General features: G+C 33.4%; 2 protein-coding genes across 2 annotated transcripts in view; both read right to left on the bottom strand.

The window, feature by feature from the left end:
• Positions 1 to 8,931, bottom strand: part of LOC139503312 (E3 ubiquitin-protein ligase TRIM71-like) — a 45,032-nt gene extending 36,101 nt beyond the window's left edge. Inside the window, exon 1 of the mRNA XM_071293075.1 lies at positions 8,827 to 8,931. The gene's annotated coding sequence lies outside the window, so the exon portion shown is untranslated. The remainder of the gene's footprint in view (positions 1 to 8,826) is intronic.
• Positions 8,932 to 11,298: 2,367 nt separating this feature from the next.
• Positions 11,299 to 15,999, bottom strand: LOC139503313 (E3 ubiquitin-protein ligase TRIM71-like). Its single transcript, XM_071293077.1, has 2 exons — positions 15,935 to 15,999; positions 11,299 to 13,357 (listed from the first exon to the last, which is right to left on the bottom strand). The coding sequence occupies exon 2, from the start codon at positions 13,347 to 13,349 to the stop codon at positions 11,664 to 11,666; it is 1,686 nt and encodes a 561-aa protein (XP_071149178.1). The 5' UTR covers positions 13,350 to 13,357; positions 15,935 to 15,999; the 3' UTR covers positions 11,299 to 11,663.
• Between the last annotated feature and the right edge of the window lie 4,668 nt (positions 16,000 to 20,667).

Genomic DNA, 20,667 nt, shown 5'->3' with positions numbered 1-20,667 from the left:
ACAACTTGCAGAAATTAAACAAATAAGAAATCAAATAAACAAACATTTAGACAAACTTGAAAAAGAAATAAAACAAGATCTTGAGAAAAAAGAGGGTCAATGCAAGGAGTTTATTCAGAGTATTCTATCATCAGTTAAAGAAAAGAAAATCTTGATTAAAGAATACAAGAACAATCTCCAAAGCACAAAACAACATGCTTCCAATCTTCAAACATTTCTAGTAATGAGAGATATTGAAGTGAAGGTTTTTGAAAATGAACAGTTTTTGCAGTCGCTGATAGAAACTAAACAAATCGATCAGGTCGATCTGGTTATTAAAGTTGATTCTGAGTTGCTTAGTCTCTCGAACAGTTTGAAGACTTTTGGATCAATTGAAATTAAAAAGACGTCGAGCACCATTAATTTAATCAGAATGAAAGACAAACAAGCACAGTTGCAAGTAACACCAACGAAGACCATAGACAACTTGCAGATGATTCTACAAAAGAAAATTACAACAAGAGGGGTGAATATTAGAGGTTGTTGCATGTCAGTGAAGGGCGAATATTTGTTCAGTGATCACTACTCAAGAAAAACTCTTTCTGTTATTGCATCAGATGGTACATTCAAATATAACATGTTCCTTGGTCCTAGTTATGGCTTTGACATGATATTAATCGATGATAAAACTGTCGCTGTCACATCTGGAGATTCAAATGAGCACATTGGAATTGACATAATCGACACCGAGAGCCGAAAGAAAATAAAATTCATTAGCCTTCCTGGTCGAACCTACGGAATCAAACGTGATCAAAGAGGGACGAAAGATACCAAAGGGACAGTCAAACTCATAAATCTAAAACAAACTGACAACGCCATGGCTAAAAATAAAAAAGACAAACAGAAAAACAATAGTACACACGACACAACATAGAAAACTAAAGAATAAACAACACGAACCCCACCAAAAACTAGGGGTGATCTCAGGTGCTCCGGAAGGGTAAGCAGATCCTGCTCCACATGTGGCACCCGTCGTGTTGCTTAAGTGATTACAAATCCGGTAAATAGTCTAATTCGGTAGGTCATATTCATGAAAGGGAAGGGGATTGTAGTTACGACGTAAGGAACATATCCGATATCATTTGTGAAACGGTTATTCCATAACGGTCAACCAACTCGTGATGGCGTCCGTAAAATTTACGAAGGGATGATTTCAACTTCACCATTTGGAACTCTTGGTTTAATAGCTTCCTTGTGAGCAGCAAACCTCTATCAAGAAAATCATGATAGGAAATGCAAGCACGGGAATATCGTATCAATTGGGAGATATATACCCCGTATGCAGGTGCTGCTGGAATGTTGCTACTAAGAAATGGAAAGTTCACAATTGGAAAGCTGAAATCATCTCTTTTGTCGTAAAGTTTTGTTTTCAACCGACCCTCATTGTCAATTTCTAGATGTAAGTCAAGATATGAAGCCGACTTAACTGTATCTGTAGTATCCTTTATCTCTAGTTCGATTGGATAGATGCGTTCCACATAGTCACCAAATTTTGAATTGTTTAGTGAAAGAACATCATCTATATAGCGGAAAGTAGAGTTAAAGGATATTGCTAACTTCTTATCTTTCTTCATAAGAAGTTCCTGCATGAAGTCAGCCTCATAATAATAAAGAAACAAGTCGGCGAGTAGAGGGGCACAGTTTGTTCCCATTGGAATGCCGACAGTCTGTTGAAAAACACGTCCTCCGAACGTAACAAATATGTTGTCAATCAAGAAATCAAGCATCTTGATAATATCAGTTTCAGAGAATTTTTTGTTTGAATCAGAGTGATTCTTTACAAAGTAGGATTTATCCCTCCCTAAGACAAGATACTTGTATCTACGTTGGCCATTCTTTTTTATGAAACAAAGTAATATCAACTTTTTCAATTTGTCTTTTAGTTTGGAATGTGGAATACTTGTGTACAGGGTAGAAAAGTCAAATGTTTTAATACTGTTACAAGATGAAAGAGAGTTAGATTGTATGTACTCTAAAAGATCTTTTGAATTTTTAAGTATCCACATCTGATTCACGCCACCTCTGGAATAGGCAGTTTCACAATAACTTTGAAGCCCGTCTTTGATTGCTGATAAAATAGATGTTAATAATTTAGAAAGAGGTTTCGTGGAGCACTTGGAAGACCCAGCAATATACCGTTGTTTGTAAGGACACTTATGTAGTTTAGGTATCCAATACAGTGATGGAAGATCCAGTTCTTCATCTTTGGTTGAAATTCCAAAGGAACATAGAACAGACCTATGATTATCCAGGATTTCCTCTTTGGTAAGTGTCGTGAGGGTATATGTTGAGTTACCAAGTGAATTGTCAATACCTAATTCGTTTATCAAGCAGTTGATGTAGTGACTTTTACACACAAAAACGATGTTATTTGGGGCTTTATCTGCAGGGACAACAACATATTTGTCATGGAGGTCGGATAGGTGTTTTGCAACATTTGGGTCTTTAAAGATTGACGTAGCATGGGCATTGATGGACCCATTCAGTTTCTTAATTCTGATTTGTATCAACGACCTCACTGCCTTAATCCATTCGGAGAGAGTGTCTACGTCTTCCTTCTCGCGCTTAGCCCATTGCCTGGCATAATCCTCGACTGAATCCATCAAAATTTTAAAGTTGTATTTCCAATTGATGGATTTAGGCTCACGATATTTGGGACCTTTCGATAACACATTTCGTAGAGAAGTGTTATTAACAATGTTAAGGTCACCGGTAATAACGTGGCCAGCAGGATTATATGTGAATTTGGAACAAGCACAAGTGCAATCAGGAGGTTTAGACTTGAAGTCGTCAATATCGAGATCCTGCAAAACGCGTTTGTAATTGAAAATTTTAGTTGCAATAGGTTTGGTATAGGTATAAGAAATTATTGGTACAGACTCGCTGTTTGTCTGTGTTTGCGAACGTGGTATATATAAAGTAAACACTTTGAATTATACTTCTTCTCGTGTGATCAGTTGCAATTTATCGGTATCTTCTTATGTATCTGTATTCGACAACAAGATATACTACACTGACTGGTCTGATGACAGTGTAGTTTGTTGTGACCGTAATGGATCACGTATTTGGAATTTTAAAGATACTTCAGTTTTGAAATATCCGAGCGGCATCACTGTAGATAATGACGGTAACGCGTTTGTTGTCGGAAGATCGTCGGCGAGTGTGGTCTTTATATCAAACAATGGAAAAGACCACAGACAAATTCTGACATACAAAGATGGTCTACGTCTTCCGTCTGCCATTTTCTTTGATAAACAAACCAGGAAACTTCTTGTTGCGAACAAAGACGAAACTGCTTTCCTTTATTCCTTTACAATTTAACTTAAATGAATGAAATAGACCAATTTATATTTACATTTTCTTGCTTTTTTATAGATTAACTTTATACAAAAAAAAATGAATTCTTCGAAATGCTAATGATTTCTATCCAAGGAATAGATAAGCTTAGTCAAAATTGGTCAAAACATTCAGGATTTTTTGGTCCTAAATGCTCTTCAATAATAGTACTTTGTAACGTTTGGTCAATTAATTATTTGATTTCGAGTTGTTTGTTGTAGACAAAAAGGTCGTTCTAGTGTACAAAATTTGAATCTTGGTATTGCAACGTAAATGGGTTTTCGTGTGTAAACGTATTTTTCATTCATAATCTGTCTCATGACATTATACCCCGTTAGCTCAGCCGTTTACGTTACTGGTAGAGAGGGTTCGGCCTGTGCTTTCGCTCCAGGACTTCTGACAGCATACTGACAATACAACGAAACAATAAATTCAATAAGTGACAGTCATATGAAACCTAAAATATGACAGTGATGACGATTTGCCAAGCAATGTATTTGCTCATATAACAAATGACCAAAATTCATAAAACAGTTTCATATTTAATAGACAAAGACAATATAAATACATAAATATCGCGGTATCTCCATGTGAAAATATCAATTCAGAATTTCAATACATTGTCGAACTTCCCCTTTTTTTTTAGAACAAACGATGCGGTGAAAAATACCCATTACAAGTTTACCAATTCAAAGAAGCGTTTGGCCTAAGTGCTATCTAATGGAATAAAATAATATAATACTAGAATTTTGAGGTGTCCGTTTTCTTAAAATATTGAGAGCTGTACACTAGTCGTCTTTAACTAAAATATTATCCAATCAATCAAGCTGTGACGTCAACCTTCCGAGACAAAAAAAAATATACCCACTGGTTCCCACCGACTTTGTTAGACTAGATCATGAATCACATTATTCTATGACTAGGGAACAAAAATCGATCCAGTAAAAAAAAACATCGCATTTCTCTATACCCGTTTAATTTTCAATCCAACCAGAGCAATGTCTGAAAACGTTTTTCAATATCATTGACCAGTTCAAGATCCAAAACTAAAACATGCGATAATACAAAATTCTATTTCAGAGCAAGGCACGAACAATTCCGTAGATTGACGACCGTTACTCCAAAATACCCCTCGGATTAGCCATCTGTTTAAATATCGCTATCAAAATGAACTCCTTCTCTTTATAAACCCGAAATCATAAAATCTCTAGCTAGTGTACAATTCCCTCTATTTATTCTGAAACGGAAACGTAATTTAATATTTTAGAACTGTTTGACTACAAGACCGAAAAGAAATATATCAAATGAGAAGAAATAAATATTTATGTCAAACATCAAAATACAAAATAAAATGAAATTTTAAAGTACAACTTACCAGTACGAAGGTTTTCCCCAATCTAAAGAAATACTGCCCTGACGAGGTTTAAATATCCAAGTCTGGACATTGAGTTCAAGCACGAGATAAACGATCCCCGCGAAAAAATGACCGGACAACTATAGTTATATATAGTATCTAAAAATAGAAAAAGGGGAAATTACGATGACCCACAAACGTTACAACGATTAGTTTATTGGTGAAATCTTATGATATTCGAAGATAAAACTCCTTGTCCTTTTTTTACAAAAAAAATCACATTAATGTTATCTAAAATGACTTTTACGGTAAAAGTTTACTGCAATTCTAATCAGACTAAAAACAGGCCATGCATACAATTATCTGACAACACTCTCCATCCGACTTTTCTGTTCTTCGGCTTATACAATCAGACAATACAATGTCAAGCTTCAATTTTGTGAAGATGTGTATTAATCGAAAAAAAACACAGAGTGATGCTCGTGGCCAAAATATTTGAAATCCAAAGCTTATATAAAAAATGAAGAGCTATAATCCAAAAGGTCCAAAAAGTATAGTCAAATCCGTGAAAGGAATCAGAGCTTTGCATGAGGGAGATACATTCCTTAATTTATAATAATTTCTATCATTTTGTAACAGCAAATTTTAATAACACAAAACAAATCCGTATTGTCATGCCAGTACCGAAGTACTGGTTACTGGGCTGGTGATACCCTCGGGGACTAATAGTCCACCAGCAGAGGCATCGACCCAGTGATAGTAATAAAATTAACGGTATCAATTTTCTTGCACCAGATGCGCATTTCGACAATATATGTCTCTTCAGTGATGCTCGTGGCCAAAATATTTGAAATCCAAAGCTTATATAAAAAATGAAGAGCTATAATCCAAAAGGTCCAAAAAGTATAGTCAAATCCGTGAAAGGAATCAGAGCTTTGCATGAGGGAGATACTTTCCTTAATTTATAATAATTTCTATCATTTTGTAACAGCAAATTTTAATAACACAAAACAAATCCGTATTTTCATGCCAGTACCGAAGTACTGGCTACTGGGCTGGTGATACCATCGGGGACTAATAGTCCACCAGCAGAGGCATCAACCCAGTGATAGTAATAAAATTAACGGTATCAATTTTCTTGCACCAGATGCGCATTTCGACAATACATGTCTCTTCAGTGATGCTCGTGGCCAAAATATTTGAAATCCAAAGCTTATATAAAAAATGAAGAGCTATAATCCAAAAGGTCCAAAAAGTATAGTCAAATCCGTGAAAGGAATCAGAGCTTTGCATGAGGGAGATACATTCCTTAATTTATAATAATTTCTATCATTTTGTAACAGCAAATTTCGACAATACATGTCTCTTCAGTGATGCTCGTGGCCAAAATATTTGAAATCCAAAGCTTATATAAAAAATAGTCTAAAGAATAAATTATGAGTTTACAATTTTTTGTATCTCACCCTTCAAATATAGTCGAAGTGATAAACAATTATTTACAAATGTATTTGTTTTGATATTGTATCATATGAGAGATGATTTAAGGAAGTAAACCAGGTCGAAATTTTATCTCGTTGTACTTTGACAGCACGTAACTATTCAGTTCACTATATGAATCCGTAGGTCAATGCAGAGGAGTTTTAAAATCTGAAGAGTGGGAAATGTAATAAGAACATTCCACTTACATGTCATTTGTCTAGATGTTAGATTACTGTGAATTCATTATTATTCGTTGGATACCAATTTTCGTGGATTTCGTGGGTACAGGTGAACTACGAAATTCAATGATCAACGATTGACAAATATTCTATAGACTTGTACGCTGACTTCGGCAAAACCCCGAAATTAATTATCCACGAAAATTGGTATTCACGAAAACAGATTAATCCACAGTATCATTTTGACATGATTTATCATTGAAATGGTAGCAAAACTTTGGAATCCTTCATCCTTGTTTTTATTTGGTGTTTTACAAAAAATATACACTTTTTTTAGCGTCACTTTAGAGTGTCTTTTGAAGACGAAACGCGCGTGTGGGATCAAAATTACATTTTTTGTACCAGCCTGGTTTCTTTGATCCATTTTTATCAATTGAAAGCTTCAAATGCAATTTAGTAAGAATAAGCGTTATGAAAGAGCATGTGTCGCTCACCTGCATCTTTAACACTGGCCATCTTTTAGTAAAACACATCCTTTAAGGGTAATATTTATATTTTATGATCTCCGTGACAATAGGCAAAAAAAAATTTTAAATGGTAAAATTCATCATTCAAGGACAATAACTCCTATAAAAAGTCGTCTCCAAGTAGCTCAAAATTCAAAACATTTTCGACTTAGTCAGATTTTCATTATCTATAGATGTTATCAAAATAGTAGGCAGAACTTGTATTTAATCCATATTTTCTATTTTTAGCCATGTCGGCCATCTTGATTGGCATTCAGGATCATCGGACACATTTTTAAACAAGAAACCCCAATGATTATTGTGACCAAGTTTAGATAAATTGTACCCAGTAGTTTCAGAGGAGATTTTTTTTTGTAAAATTTAACAGACGACGACTGACCACGGACGACGACCGACGCCAAGAGATGAGAAAAACTTACAGGTTAACTAACTAGACGTTAATTAAAAATCAGTGAGGCTCTTACTCGAATTAAAACTTTAAATTCAATTTCCGAGTAAAAAGATTATTCGAACGTATGTTATGATTTTATAGGTGGACGTAAGGACAGGACTTGCTTGGGGTTAAATATTTTATTTTTACTTGATTAAGCTGTTGCTAATGCGGTTTATCTATTGTACGAGGCGCTGTCGTGCAAATAATTGTTTTCATTCACGCACAAAACTATGTCAAACATTTTCCTACATATTATTAAACAGAAAATTGATGTTCATCCTATCGATGAGAAACATATATTTATTTTAGTTTTTACCAGGCTAGAATATTAATTTACAAAATCCTTACACCCCAACACCATCTGATATCAATTGGCCACCCGTAAACCTCAAATCTAACCTGACTCAAGCTGGCATCCACTGGCCACCCGTAAACCTCAAATCTAACCTGACTCAAGCTGGCATCCACTGGCCACCCGTAAACCTCAAATCTAACCTGACTCAAGCTGGCATCCACTGGCCACCCGTAAACATCAAATCTAACCTGACTCAAGCTGGCATCCACTTTTATGTTTTCCCCCTTTATTCTGCACCTTTTACTCATTGTTCTCCATATATTCGTGGAGCAGTGAGCCAGGATCCCAGGCTACAAATACTATTGGAATCGGTATCGGATTCGACCGGCGACTTGTTAATTATTGGTAATATTAATTATTTGGAAAACTAAAGGGCCTGGAATGGTGTAATTTTAATCCACACCATTGTCCTATAGTATTTATATATAAAGTTAAATTTTGCGTGCAATACGTCGACTGAGCATTCGCGAAAGCGTATAAGACATGGATCGATAACGGTCTCCGAATTTGGATATTTTCTCAACAATTTGCGTTTTCTGTGGAAAAAAGATTGTTTCAAAGACAAATTTAGGAATTACAAAACACTACATTTATAAATCATATCACAAATATTTCCGACTTTGTATCAGAGATGTTGTCGCTCAATGAAATCGGTCTCTTACTTTAGTAGTATAGATGCTTACTATAACAATAAAGTCAATGCTTTTAATTTAAAGTTACATGAGTAAGGTTACATTTTTTTTTGTAACACAATTAAACAGACGAAAAAATGGTGCAATACTTATCTAGTACAGTATAACATATCAAATAGCATTTTATGACCTTGCCCTCATTACATTTACACAATTAGAACTGTTGCTTTATGAACACAAATGTATTATACTATTAGTATATCTAATATCTAGTCAAACAAAATCAGCAATTTTAAAAATAATTATCAAATCAACATTTGCTTTTGTTATTACATGCTTGAGATGTTAAACAAACCCCGTGTTAGAAATATTTTAAAATTTTGAAACCAAGTTTAGTCATATCTCTAAAACATGAGGAAAGCTGTAATGACAAATTTCCTTTTAAAAGCGATATGCCAAAAATATACAATTTCAAATAAATCGTATTCTTACCAGAATCAAATCTTCAAATAAGTATCAGCTTTCATCACAAGGAAGCAAAACGTCACATGATATCGTTTAAATGGATGTCATATGATGTACACTAAGTACCATAAAAAACGAAACACATTATATCATACTAAAAACCATTACATTTACAAAATAAAATTGGGAATGGAAATGGGGAATGTGTCAAAGAGACAACAACCCGACCATAGAAAAACCAACAGCAGAAGGTCACCAACAGGTCTTCAATGTAGAGAGACATTCCCGCACCCGGAGGCGTCTTTCAGCTGGCCCCTAAACAAATATATACTAGTTCAGTGATAATGAACGCCATACTAATTTCCGAATTGTACACAAGAAACTAAAATTAAAAAAATACAAGACTAACAAAGGCCAGAGGCTCCTGACTTGTAAAGTATGTTTTTTATTCAGATGGGGAAGATATTAGACATATTGAGGCAACAGTAGTTTACAAATTTTAAAATCTCATAAATCGATTCAGAAGAAAAATCAAGGTAAAATTGAAGACAAAAATTGGAGAATAGGATGCATGACTATTCTGGTATCTAAAGGCTGAGAAACTTTGTCGCTAGTAAAATGAGACACAACATGTCATATCGGTCAACCGATTCGTGATGGAGCATTAAGTGTATTTTCTAATATTCTTTTCGATAACTCTGTTGGAGCAATGTTTGTGTAAGTTTCACACCCCTGCTTATGTGCTTTTTATAGCATGCAGGAGCGGAACGTTTCAATTGGGATATTTTAAAGCTGTGTGATGTGTCAGAGGGTAATATGATTTTCGATATATGAATTAAAAGATAAGATTTAAGGTAAAATTCAGAAAATACATATTTGTTTTTCATTCTCCCGTATATGGTGTTGTCAGTGTATGAGTTTGAACGTTCCTCTGGTATCTTTGGCCCGTCTTTTATTCAACTGATGGATGGACCAACCTGTTAACCTTTACAGGATGATTGAGGTGTGAAGTAACCTTCATTGAACTTCTACCTAATAAAAATAGTCATTGAAAAATAGACTAGATGATAAATGGACAAGCTTTTTTAAGTGTTAAAATATAAATGAATATATTAGATACAATTAGGGGTTACAGTAGATAGAATATAAATCATCCGAGAACAGTTTTTAAAGCTTCTTTATATCCATTTTTCGTATTTTACTCATACTTTGAGCTTTGTTTTTCTTATAGGCCCGGGTAAGAGAAGGGTTGTGTTTGTCCAAAGCCATGAGATTGTTATTATTACATCATGTTATTTTGTTATCACCTAAGTTGAACAAAGGTATACAGAAAAAAATATCAATTTACATTGCGTTGTACATTTGTTGCGGAAATGAATAATATTAGTTTCATTATAACGGTATCAGGAGCAGCACAGCCGACAGGTTAATATCAAAGAGAATCCGGTTGGTCATTTATAATTTAAAAAAATTAGCACAATTTTGAAGTTTTGGTTGCTTTTTATTTTTATTCATGTTAGTTTTAAATTTACAAACGTAAATACAAATTTCCTGTTAATGAAATAAATATTCAGCTTTTATCCTTAGATGATGTTTGTTAAACCTATTATTGTTCTGTAATAGATCTGACCGTTGGGTTTTACGTATTAATTGTTTCACAATAACTTAAATCCACATTAGTTTGCCTCTAATGAGGGTCCTCCAATTTTTAAATTCTTTAATTGTTTAAGTCATTTTTCTCTATTCTTTATAATTTGTGTCTAACATCCTCTATTCTTTACATTTAAGCACCCCGTTATTATCTACTTTTTATATTTTCGGCGTATTTTTCTCAGATTTTTTTCTGCCCTCTATTCTATTCTAAGTAAATCCTATCCATACCTTCTCTAATGGATAATTGTTCTTATTGAAATCATATTATATTTCCCTATTTTCTCTTGGACTAAAATGAACAAGTAATGCAATGATATTGTGAAAAAAATACACTGCGCTTTTGTTGCGATCAAATGTAATGTGTGTGAAATTTATAAACGGTACCAATTTTAGATACCAGTTGCTCATTTGACAATTTAAGTCTCTACGAAAATGCTCGAGGCCACTGTTAAAGAGCGGATCAAACCAAAAAGGACCTAAAGTATAGTAAAAACGTCAATCAATTAAACACAACAATCACCTTTGCATAACTTGGCTTTGTCACTTATTAAACACCAGTGAGGCTTTGAATATAGACCTACAGTGCACAGCTTTCCGCAAGTTGAAGGAGTCCTCTAGCACAAGTTTGTTTGGAAGTTTGTGCACTTTTTTGGGAGAATTGATCTCAAACATGAGTCAATATATTATTGTCGATCTAAACTTGTTGAATTTTACAGGAACAATGACTAAATAAGTGCACGATACATTTCAATTGATTGTTAATCAATCAAAAGAACCTAAAATATATTTTTGAATAGTATGGAATAATTTTAGAGAAATAAAATTAAAAAAATAACGACTGTAATATTTATTTCAGGATTAAGGCATTTATTAGATTTTTAGTCTACTTTTACAAGATTGAAATTATCTATCAAAAATTAAAGTATAAAAAGTTTTGATGATTGTTCTTTAATTTTTTTCCTTCGTTTGAAATACAGACTTATATATACGCAAAGCCGTTCGATAACTAACATAACTTAAATTTATTTGAAACAAGTCTGAATTTCATATCTTTAATTAGACCGAGGTTAAAATATTTACATTACAAACATAATTGATTCCATCGATCATTGTTAAAAATCATTTTTACAGATTGAAAGATGTCATGCCTCATAGAACAAAAGAACAAAAGAAGTCAAATTGTCATATAAAACTTATTAATATCAATCATTTTAAGTAACACTGTAAAGGAAAGCAGTTTCTTGTTTATTCGCAACAAGAAGTTTCCTGGTCTGCTTATCAAAGAAAATAGCTGACGGTTTACGTAGACCATCATCTATGGTGAGAATTTGTTTGTAGTGTTTTCCATCGTTTGATATCATGACCACATTCGACGAGTGCTCTCCGACAACAAACACGTTTCCTTCATTATCTACAGTAATGCCTCTCGGATTTCTCAAAACTGATTCTTTTTTAAACCTCCAAACACTTGATCCTTTACGATCACAACAATCTACAGTGTGATTTAACCAGTCAGTGTAGTATATCTTCTCGGCGAATACAGATATGTAAGTCGATCCTGATAATTTACAGCTAATCAAGTGAGAGGTAGTATAATCCAAGGTGTTTACTCTATATATACCACGTCTTTCAACACAAACAAACAGCGAGTCTTGATCACGTGTGATTCCCCATGGACGATCAGGAAGGCTGATGAATTTGATTTTCTTTCGGCTCTCGATGTCTATAATGTCAATACCGATGTGCTCACTAGAAGATCCAGATGTGATAGCGATTGTTTTCTCATTGATAATTGTTATGTCATACCCATAACTAGGATCTAGCAACATATCAAATTTGAATTTTCCATCCGACGCAATAACATTTAGCCTTTTCCGTAAGTTATAGTCGGTGAAGAAAAATTCGCCATTAACTGATATGCAACAACCTCTAATTTTCATCCCTCCTGTTGTTATTGTCTTTTGTAGAATCAGCTTCAAGTCGTCTAGGGACTTCGTTGGCGTTACTTGTAACTGTGCTTGTTTATCTTTCTCTCTGATTAAACGAATACTACTCGACTTCTTGTCAATTTCAATTGATCCAAAAGTTTTCAAACTGTCTAAGATACTAAGCACCCCTGGGTCTACATTACAAGTCAGGTCTACTAGGTCCAATTTGTTAGTTTCAACCAACGACTGTAAATATTGTTCATTTTCCAAAACCTTCACTTCAATATTTCTCATCGCAAGAAATGTTTGAAGATCGGAAGCATGTTGTTTGATTGATTGGAGATTGGTCTGATTTTCAATTATCAAGTTTTTCTTTTCTTCAACTTCTGACAAAATCTTCTGAATATTCTCCTTACATTGACACTCTTTTTCCTCAAGATCTTGTATTATTTCTGTTTCAAGTTTGTCCAAATGTTTGTTTATTTGATTTCTTCTTTGTTGAATTTCTGCAAGATACCGCTCCTTCTTTTCCTGAATGCTGTACAAATTAGCCTTTCGGTCCTTTTTGATTCTATCAATGTTTTGTAATAAGTCCACCAGTCTTGTTTCTAAATCTTGTAAATGCCCGGATGTCTTAGCGTTATTAGTAACTTCGTCAAGAGGTATGACGTTGCATTTTTGGTGTTCTTTAATGCATTTGAAACAAATAGGTAACAAATGCGCAACACAGTATTGTTGATACTTTTCATTGTGATAGGTACATGACTGCTGTATATCAGTAATGAAGGACGGAAGAGATTTGTACTTGTCAATTGGTATGAGTTCGTGACTTCGTGTGACTTTGAGTACTTTATGATGTTCTTGACAGTCATCACAAATGGCTTCTTGACAATCCGAGCACCAGTATGCTGATGGTTTGGTCGTATATCGTTCTGAACATGGACCACAAATAGTTGTACTAGTAGCCATAGTGATGCCTGAAATATGTATCAAATATGTATCAAATATGTATCAAATATGTATCAAATATTAAGTATTCGTAACAACTTACTTATAATGTTTTTCTGCGATCAATTTCACAAAAAAATCTTACGAAAAAGAGTAAGTCATGAACATTTCAGTATAACATGTATAACTTATGATTATTTTTGTCGCAACTTTTTTGTGTGAAAAAGGGCGCTGATAGGTTTTCGGGTTTTTATTTATGTTTTTTTATATCAAGCTGCACAAAAAAGAAAGACGACACTAAGGTAAAAAAAAAAAAAAAAAAAAAAAAAACTGACAACGAGATAGCAAAACATACTAATGGCGAGAAGTCAAACAACAATATGCATGTTTTTAACGACATGTTTATGCCTCATATTACCTGCAAGGAAAATGTAAGATTTCCTCATATATTTGCGTCCCTCATCTTTTGTCGTTCGTTGTCGCCTGTAACATGTGTAATCTCGGTTAACTGAATTTTACAGAGCTAGTTTGAGAGTTTCAATGAGTATTCGTCATTCGATTACGAGTTTATTCGTTACTATGGTTACAAAGTTTCGATATATAATTTAAAGATTTAAAAGTACAAACTTCAATAACAAGAAATGCATGAACTATTGGACAGTATATTGGACGATAACCATCAACACGAGACTTCTCTGACAGCAATAACTACTAATACCCGGCTCCACCGAAATGTTAGTCATCCTTAACAATCAACACCTAAATATTGGATATCACTTACCACTTAAAATTAGACGACAACACAAACCCCCAACGCCCGATTTCTTCGAATAATTAGACAACGTTTACCACCAACATCTGACACCCAACTCTTTCGAGAAATTAGACGACTAAACAAACAAAAAACGAGACAATCAAAGTCCGGACAAACATTTAGACACTAAACCTTTATTATCGAGGTTGAAACAGGGTGACCACTACACAGAAGATGGACACTAGAGTTAACAAATGATTAATAAAACGGGGGTAAGTCTACTCGCCGCTACAGGATGTTTTCTACTTGATTGGACGTCAGCTAAAAAATCAATACGTCTCTAACTAGAATTGAAGATTTGAATTCAATTTTCAAGAAAATTGTTATTCAAACGTATTGAACGATCAATTGATTTCATCGGGTGACGTGAAGACAGTTTTTTTGTTTTGTAGTAAGTTATTCATTTTTGTGCACTTATTTTATTTGTTGCTATTATATGTATTATCTTTTTCGTGAGGCTCTGTCGCGCGAAAAATTGTTTTCACTCACGTACACAACTATTCGAGATTGTCCTACTTTTTATTGGACAAAATATTGACTGTAATTTTGTTCTTCTTCATTTTTTTACCAGGCTAGATAATTCATGATGCTCATTGCAAAAATCGTTACACAACCCAACTCCACCGAATATCTAATGGTCCACCTTCAAATCGAACCTGAATTGTAAGCACTATGCTCAAAATGGCAACCAAATTTAGTAAATAATTAAAGGTAACACACTTTCGGTCAGTCAGTTAGTCTACTAGGGTCGGGATGGGGGTCCTTCATTACTTTATTTTCAACTTTTTAGACCATTTTTTAATTTTCTTATATATTTCAGCACCCCATTAAATCTCTACTTTATTTTACCTATTTGTCTCTATTCTTTATATTGTTTGCTCTACATCTTTCCGTTTTTATTTATTTTATAGTAACATGCGGAAGGCCAATTGTACAGTCACCATTGAAAACTATTAATTGTAAAAATGACACACTTGCTTAGTTCAGTATAACAGATCATTAATTTTACTATGACTTTATAACAGATATCTCGACTCTATTCTTTATATTGTTTTCTGTTTACTCGGCACTTTTTTCATGAAGACTGATTTTAAGATGGCTTGGTAGAAAATGCTTAAAATTCAAAGGCCAATACAAGTGAACAGTGACAATTGAAAAACAATTTATCGTAAACAAACGGTGCAACATTTTCTTAGTTCAGTATAACAGATCATATATCTTTTGACTTTTGCCTTTATAACCAGATATATTGACTCTATTCTTTATATTAATTGCAGTTAATTCTGCACTTTTTACCTTTTTATTTTAGAGAAAAGAAATACTAATTACATGCAGACGTAAAAGAAAATGCATAAAACGAAATTGTACTGTCAGCATTGAAAAACAATTAATCGTAAAAAATGGTGCAAAATTTTCTGTGTTAAGTATAACATATCAACAGCATTTTTAACCTTGCCCGTATTACATTTACAGATTTATATCGACATGATCAAGAATTTAAAATTAAATCAGTTTTACTATAAACAAAAATCTAATGATATCATATATATCGGCTCAAATAAAATCAATTGCTTTTAAACAGTTAACAAATCATCCATTGCTTTATATTTTATGTTAGTTTTTAATAATACATGACCATACATGTTCCAGTCATGCTTATAAAGACAAACATTTTGAAATAAGTTCAAGTCAATAGTCATATCTCTAGAAAATGATGAAAGCTTTTATTAAGTTTTCGAATGCAATATGTCAAAAATGTATATACAATATTAACAGAAAATCATAATCTTACCTGAACAAAATATCCACCTTCATAACAAAAAAGAAACACGTCACATGAAGTGTATGTCACATGATGTATACTAAGTACCTTTAAAAACGCAACACATCAAATCTTTATATTTCAACTTTGGTCCCTATGTGAGTTACAATACAACATCCTTCTCTTGAGAAATTCTTTGAAAATTGACAATGCATTACTCATGTTACTCGATCAATTTGTGCTGCATCGATTCTGTTCAGTACTAAAACTTTTTGTCTTGTAAAGTTCAAAAGCGAAATACAAATGTTTTCCTCCAAATTATCACATTGACCTAGCTACCTCTAAATGTCTTTTGTTTGCTGTCGCATTGCTGTTTACCATTCATCTCCATTTATTTATTAAGTTTTATCATGATAATGCAACACTTTTAATATGATAATATTTAAAACGTTTTTGGAAATTACTTAAACGGTTTAAATTTCGAATGCGAAGTGCGCTTTTCATTTTTGAGACCCGTTTGCGAAATATGTGAGAGTAAACAGTTTGTGCTATATACTACAACAGATTGTTGTTCGAACTTGTCTACCAATGCAGGTATATAGAATATTTTAAAACTTCCTGGTCGAACATATTATTAGGTCTTAATGCAGTTTACAGAGTGGAAAGTTATAGACAAAATATGAAGAGTAAAGAGTAAACAATTTAAAGAATGAAAAAAGGCCAAACAAATAGATAATAGAAAACATTTGGATACTAGAACATAAAAAAAAGAGAATATTGAGCAAAGATTATAAAGAATAGAGAAAAATGTTTATTAAATAACAAAATACGGATTTGAAGGACAGTCCATCCTCATATTATATTTACTAATACTAAAGCCTACTAAGTTTTTTCAAACACATATTTACTTCTTTCTTTAGTGCGTGGAATTAGAGCTATCAATTAACACTAAAACCAGAAATTGAATATAAAAACTAAGACATCGGAAGACCGGAATGGGCCTATAAACATTTTCAAGACATTTTCGGTATTTGACGGTTATTTGTATAAAATTGGGTAATTATAGAATTTTACGAAAAATATCCATTAATTGGGTAATTATGGAATTTAACGAAAATATCCATTAATTGGGTAATTATAGAATTTAACGAAAAATATCCATTAATTTCGGCAGCTTTACTACATTAAACGTAAAGAACAGAGAATGTTGTGAAGTGAAAAAAATATATATAAAGACATGTTATCAACGATACAAAAGGAGTTTATAATTAGTGACTTCGTAAAAGGAATCTGTTACTATGACGTTATGTCCAGTTATTGACCATACAATGCCAGCCTAAGCCTACGTTAAAACTGATAACAACCATCATAGCTGGTCTTGTATGAATTGAACAAATTAGACTTTGCACTTTATATTGCCTGTTTAATTTTGTTTTATTAAAACGTCACTCATGGATCTTTGTAGGCGAAACTCGTGACGGATCTACACAATTTTAATTCTGGTATTATGTTTTTCTTTAATTTGCAAAAGGACAGTATATTTGGAGACGTGTGTGATAAAGTTTATTGCCGTTATAATTATTATTACTGGTTTCTAATCACCTACCTATCTGTGTCACCAAAAATCAATACAAAAGGACTGCGAGTATAATGAAAAGGCACATAAAAAACTAACAAAAATTGTTATTGATCATAATAGACAATACGATCGTTAACAATAACAAAAAACAACTAAAATTAAAAAAGAGTAACTATCCCACTCACCCAATGGTCCTAAAAAGAAAAAGAAAAATACAGAGGTAAAAAAAAGAAAAACGACAGTTTAAAAAAAGGGAAACTATTCCACTCACCCAATGGTCCTGAAAAGAAAAATACAGAGGTAAAAAAAAAAAAAAAAAAACCGACAATTAATAAAACCATGATAAGAAACGAAAGTTATTCTGTCCAAGGATATATATTTCATACATCCTTGTTCTGTCTAATTAAATGTGCGATTTATTTGCATGTTTAAAAAAATCAATATGGTCGAAGTTCAATTTGAAACCCCTCTCTCTAAAAATATAGGTATCATGCCATGGGATGGTACCCGCTAGTCTATACAAACTTCATTTATGACAACGGGTGAACCTATGTGCTCTACTAGTGGCACAAGTTGAGTAAGTATTGCTAGTAAAAATCATATAATAATTAAATTTAACAATGTAAAAACTTATCAAAATATGACATGAGTATGGCTACAAGTGTAAAATACGTGGTCATCTTTGATACAGATATTCAGTATGTAGTGAACCAAATGAAATTGGCGTCTGTAAAATGTTCGGTGGGATTACTAGCCCAACTTTACAACTAAGAATCTTTTCACAAGTAGCTTACTTTTAGAAGGAGAGCCAAAAATACTAAATCTTAAGTGGAATACATAAAAAAAAACATCATGACGAAACATAATACTGACCAAACAAAACCCAACAAAGACAACAGGAACGTGCGCAAAAAAATAAAACAAAACGGAAATTAATTTAAACTTGGAAGGTTACAAATTAACTGCTCCCATTTTGCGTCCGCCGCGTTGCTCATGTGCATGTAAACATCATATTAATGTTTTTTTTTATTGTTTTTGTGCAGAGATCAGGCCGTCGGTTTTGTTGTTAACATTATTTTACATAATGTCACGTCGATGCTTTTTATAGCTAGATATGCAGTATGAATAGGTTTCTTTTTGGCACTGTGTTTACATGAATTATCATTAATATGGTCATAATCATAAATTAGCTGTTATCAAAACTTTGAAGTTTTCGAAATTCTATGGATGTTCTATCCTAGGAATAGAATTCCTTATCTGATTATAAAAGAGGGACGAAAGATACCAAAGGGACAGTCAAACTCATAAATCTAAAACAAACTGACAACGCCATGGCCAAAAATAAAAAAGACAAACAATAGTACACACGACACAACATAGAAAACTAAAGAATAAACAACACGAACCCCACCAAAAACTAGGGGTGATCTCAGGTGCTCCGGAAGGGTAAGCAGATCCTGCTCCACATGTGGCACCCGTCGTGTTGCTTAAGTGATTACAAATCCGGTAAATAGTCTAATTCGGTAGGTCATATTCATGAAAGGGAAGGGGATTGTAGTTACGACGTAAGGAACATATCCGATATCATTTGTGAAACGGTTATTCCATAACGGTCAACCAACTCGTGATGGCGTCCGTAAAATTTACGAAGGGATGATTTCAACTTTACCATTTGGAACTCTTGGTTTAATAGCTTCCTTGTGAGCAGCAAACCTCTATCAAGAAAATCATGATAGGAAATGCAAGCACGGGAATATCGTATCAATTGGGAGATATATACCCCGTATGCAGGTGCTGCTGGAATGTTGCTACTTAGAAATGGAAAGTTCACAATTGGAAAGCTGAAATCATCTCTTTTGTCGTAAAGTTTTGTTTTCAACCGACCCTCATTGTCAATTTCTAGATGTAAGTCAAGATATGAAGCCGACTTAACTGTATCTGTAGTATCCTTTATCTCTAGTTCGATTGGATAGATGCGTTCCACATAGTCACCAAATTTTGAATTGTTTAGTGAAAGAACATCATCTATATAGCGGAAAGTAGAGTTAAAGGATATTGCTAACTTCTTATCTTTCTTCCTAAGAAGTTCCTGCATGAAGTCAGCCTCATAATAATAAAGAAACAAGTCGGCGAGTAGAGGAGCACAGTTTGTTCCCATTGGAATGCCGACAGTCTGTTGAAAAACACGTCCTCCGAACGTAACAAATATGTTGTCAATCAAGAAATCAAGCATCTTGATAATATCAGTTTCAGAGAATTTTTTGTTTGAATCAGAGTGATTCTTTACAAAGTAGGATTTATCCCTCCCTAAGACAAGATACTTGTATCTACGTTGGCCATTCTTTTTTATGAAGCAAAGTAATATCAACTCTTTCAATTTGTCTTTTAGTTTGAAATGTGGAATACTTGTGTACAGGGTAGAAAAGTCAAATGTTTTAATACTGTTACAAGATGAAAGAGAGTTAGATTGTATGTACTCTAAAAGATAATTTGCCAAACCTTTTGGAAACTTGGGTTTACAATACTCATTAACTTCGTGCATTATTTAGCCTATTTGACTTGTTTGATTTGAGCTTCACTGATGAGTCTTTTGTAGATGAAACGCACACATCTGGCGACATAATTTTAATTCTGGTATTGGTGATGAGTATATAATTATTCAAGCTTATATTTAACGTTTGCCTAGGTTTTGAACGTTTATTACAGTTTTTAGTACATGTTCTATATCTTCTGTAGTGCCAAATGTGTTGTACATTGGAGATATTGGCCCAGTTGACCAGGTTATTAAGTGGTAACCAATCTAAGTCTTTTGATGGGTTTTGCATGATACCGACTACATTTGTTGAAAGAGCATTAACCTTTCTATTTATTTTCATTTTAAATGGTGTTAAAAGGCACGTACCTTGCGGGAGACACCTACCTATTGATTTAAGATTTTATACTACCAACACCACTTCATTGAATGTAGTCTCATTTAATGAATACTATTTAGGGCTAGACACATCAATGTTAACGCCGGCTACCTTCTTACTAGTTTGTTGATACTAGACTTTTTGTTTACCGTATGATTAATAGAACGATTCTATGAAAAACATGTTCAACCTACATGTAGCGTGCCATATATTTGTTCACCTTAAGTGAATATGGTCCTTTGGAGAATACCTTTTGGTACATTTAATCAAAT

The sequence above is a fragment of the Mytilus edulis genome, chromosome 14, assembly GCF_963676685.1.
Source record: "Mytilus edulis chromosome 14, xbMytEdul2.2, whole genome shotgun sequence".
In the NCBI taxonomy this organism is placed as follows: Eukaryota; Metazoa; Mollusca; class Bivalvia; order Mytilida; family Mytilidae; genus Mytilus; species Mytilus edulis.
This window is presented reverse-complemented; position numbering and strand designations above follow the sequence as displayed.

What these genes read in the sequence shown, in the direction of transcription:
- LOC139503313 (XM_071293077.1), bottom strand. Translation starts at nt 13,349, where the DNA reads ATGGCTACTAGTACAACTATTTGTGGTCCATGTTCAGAACGATATACG.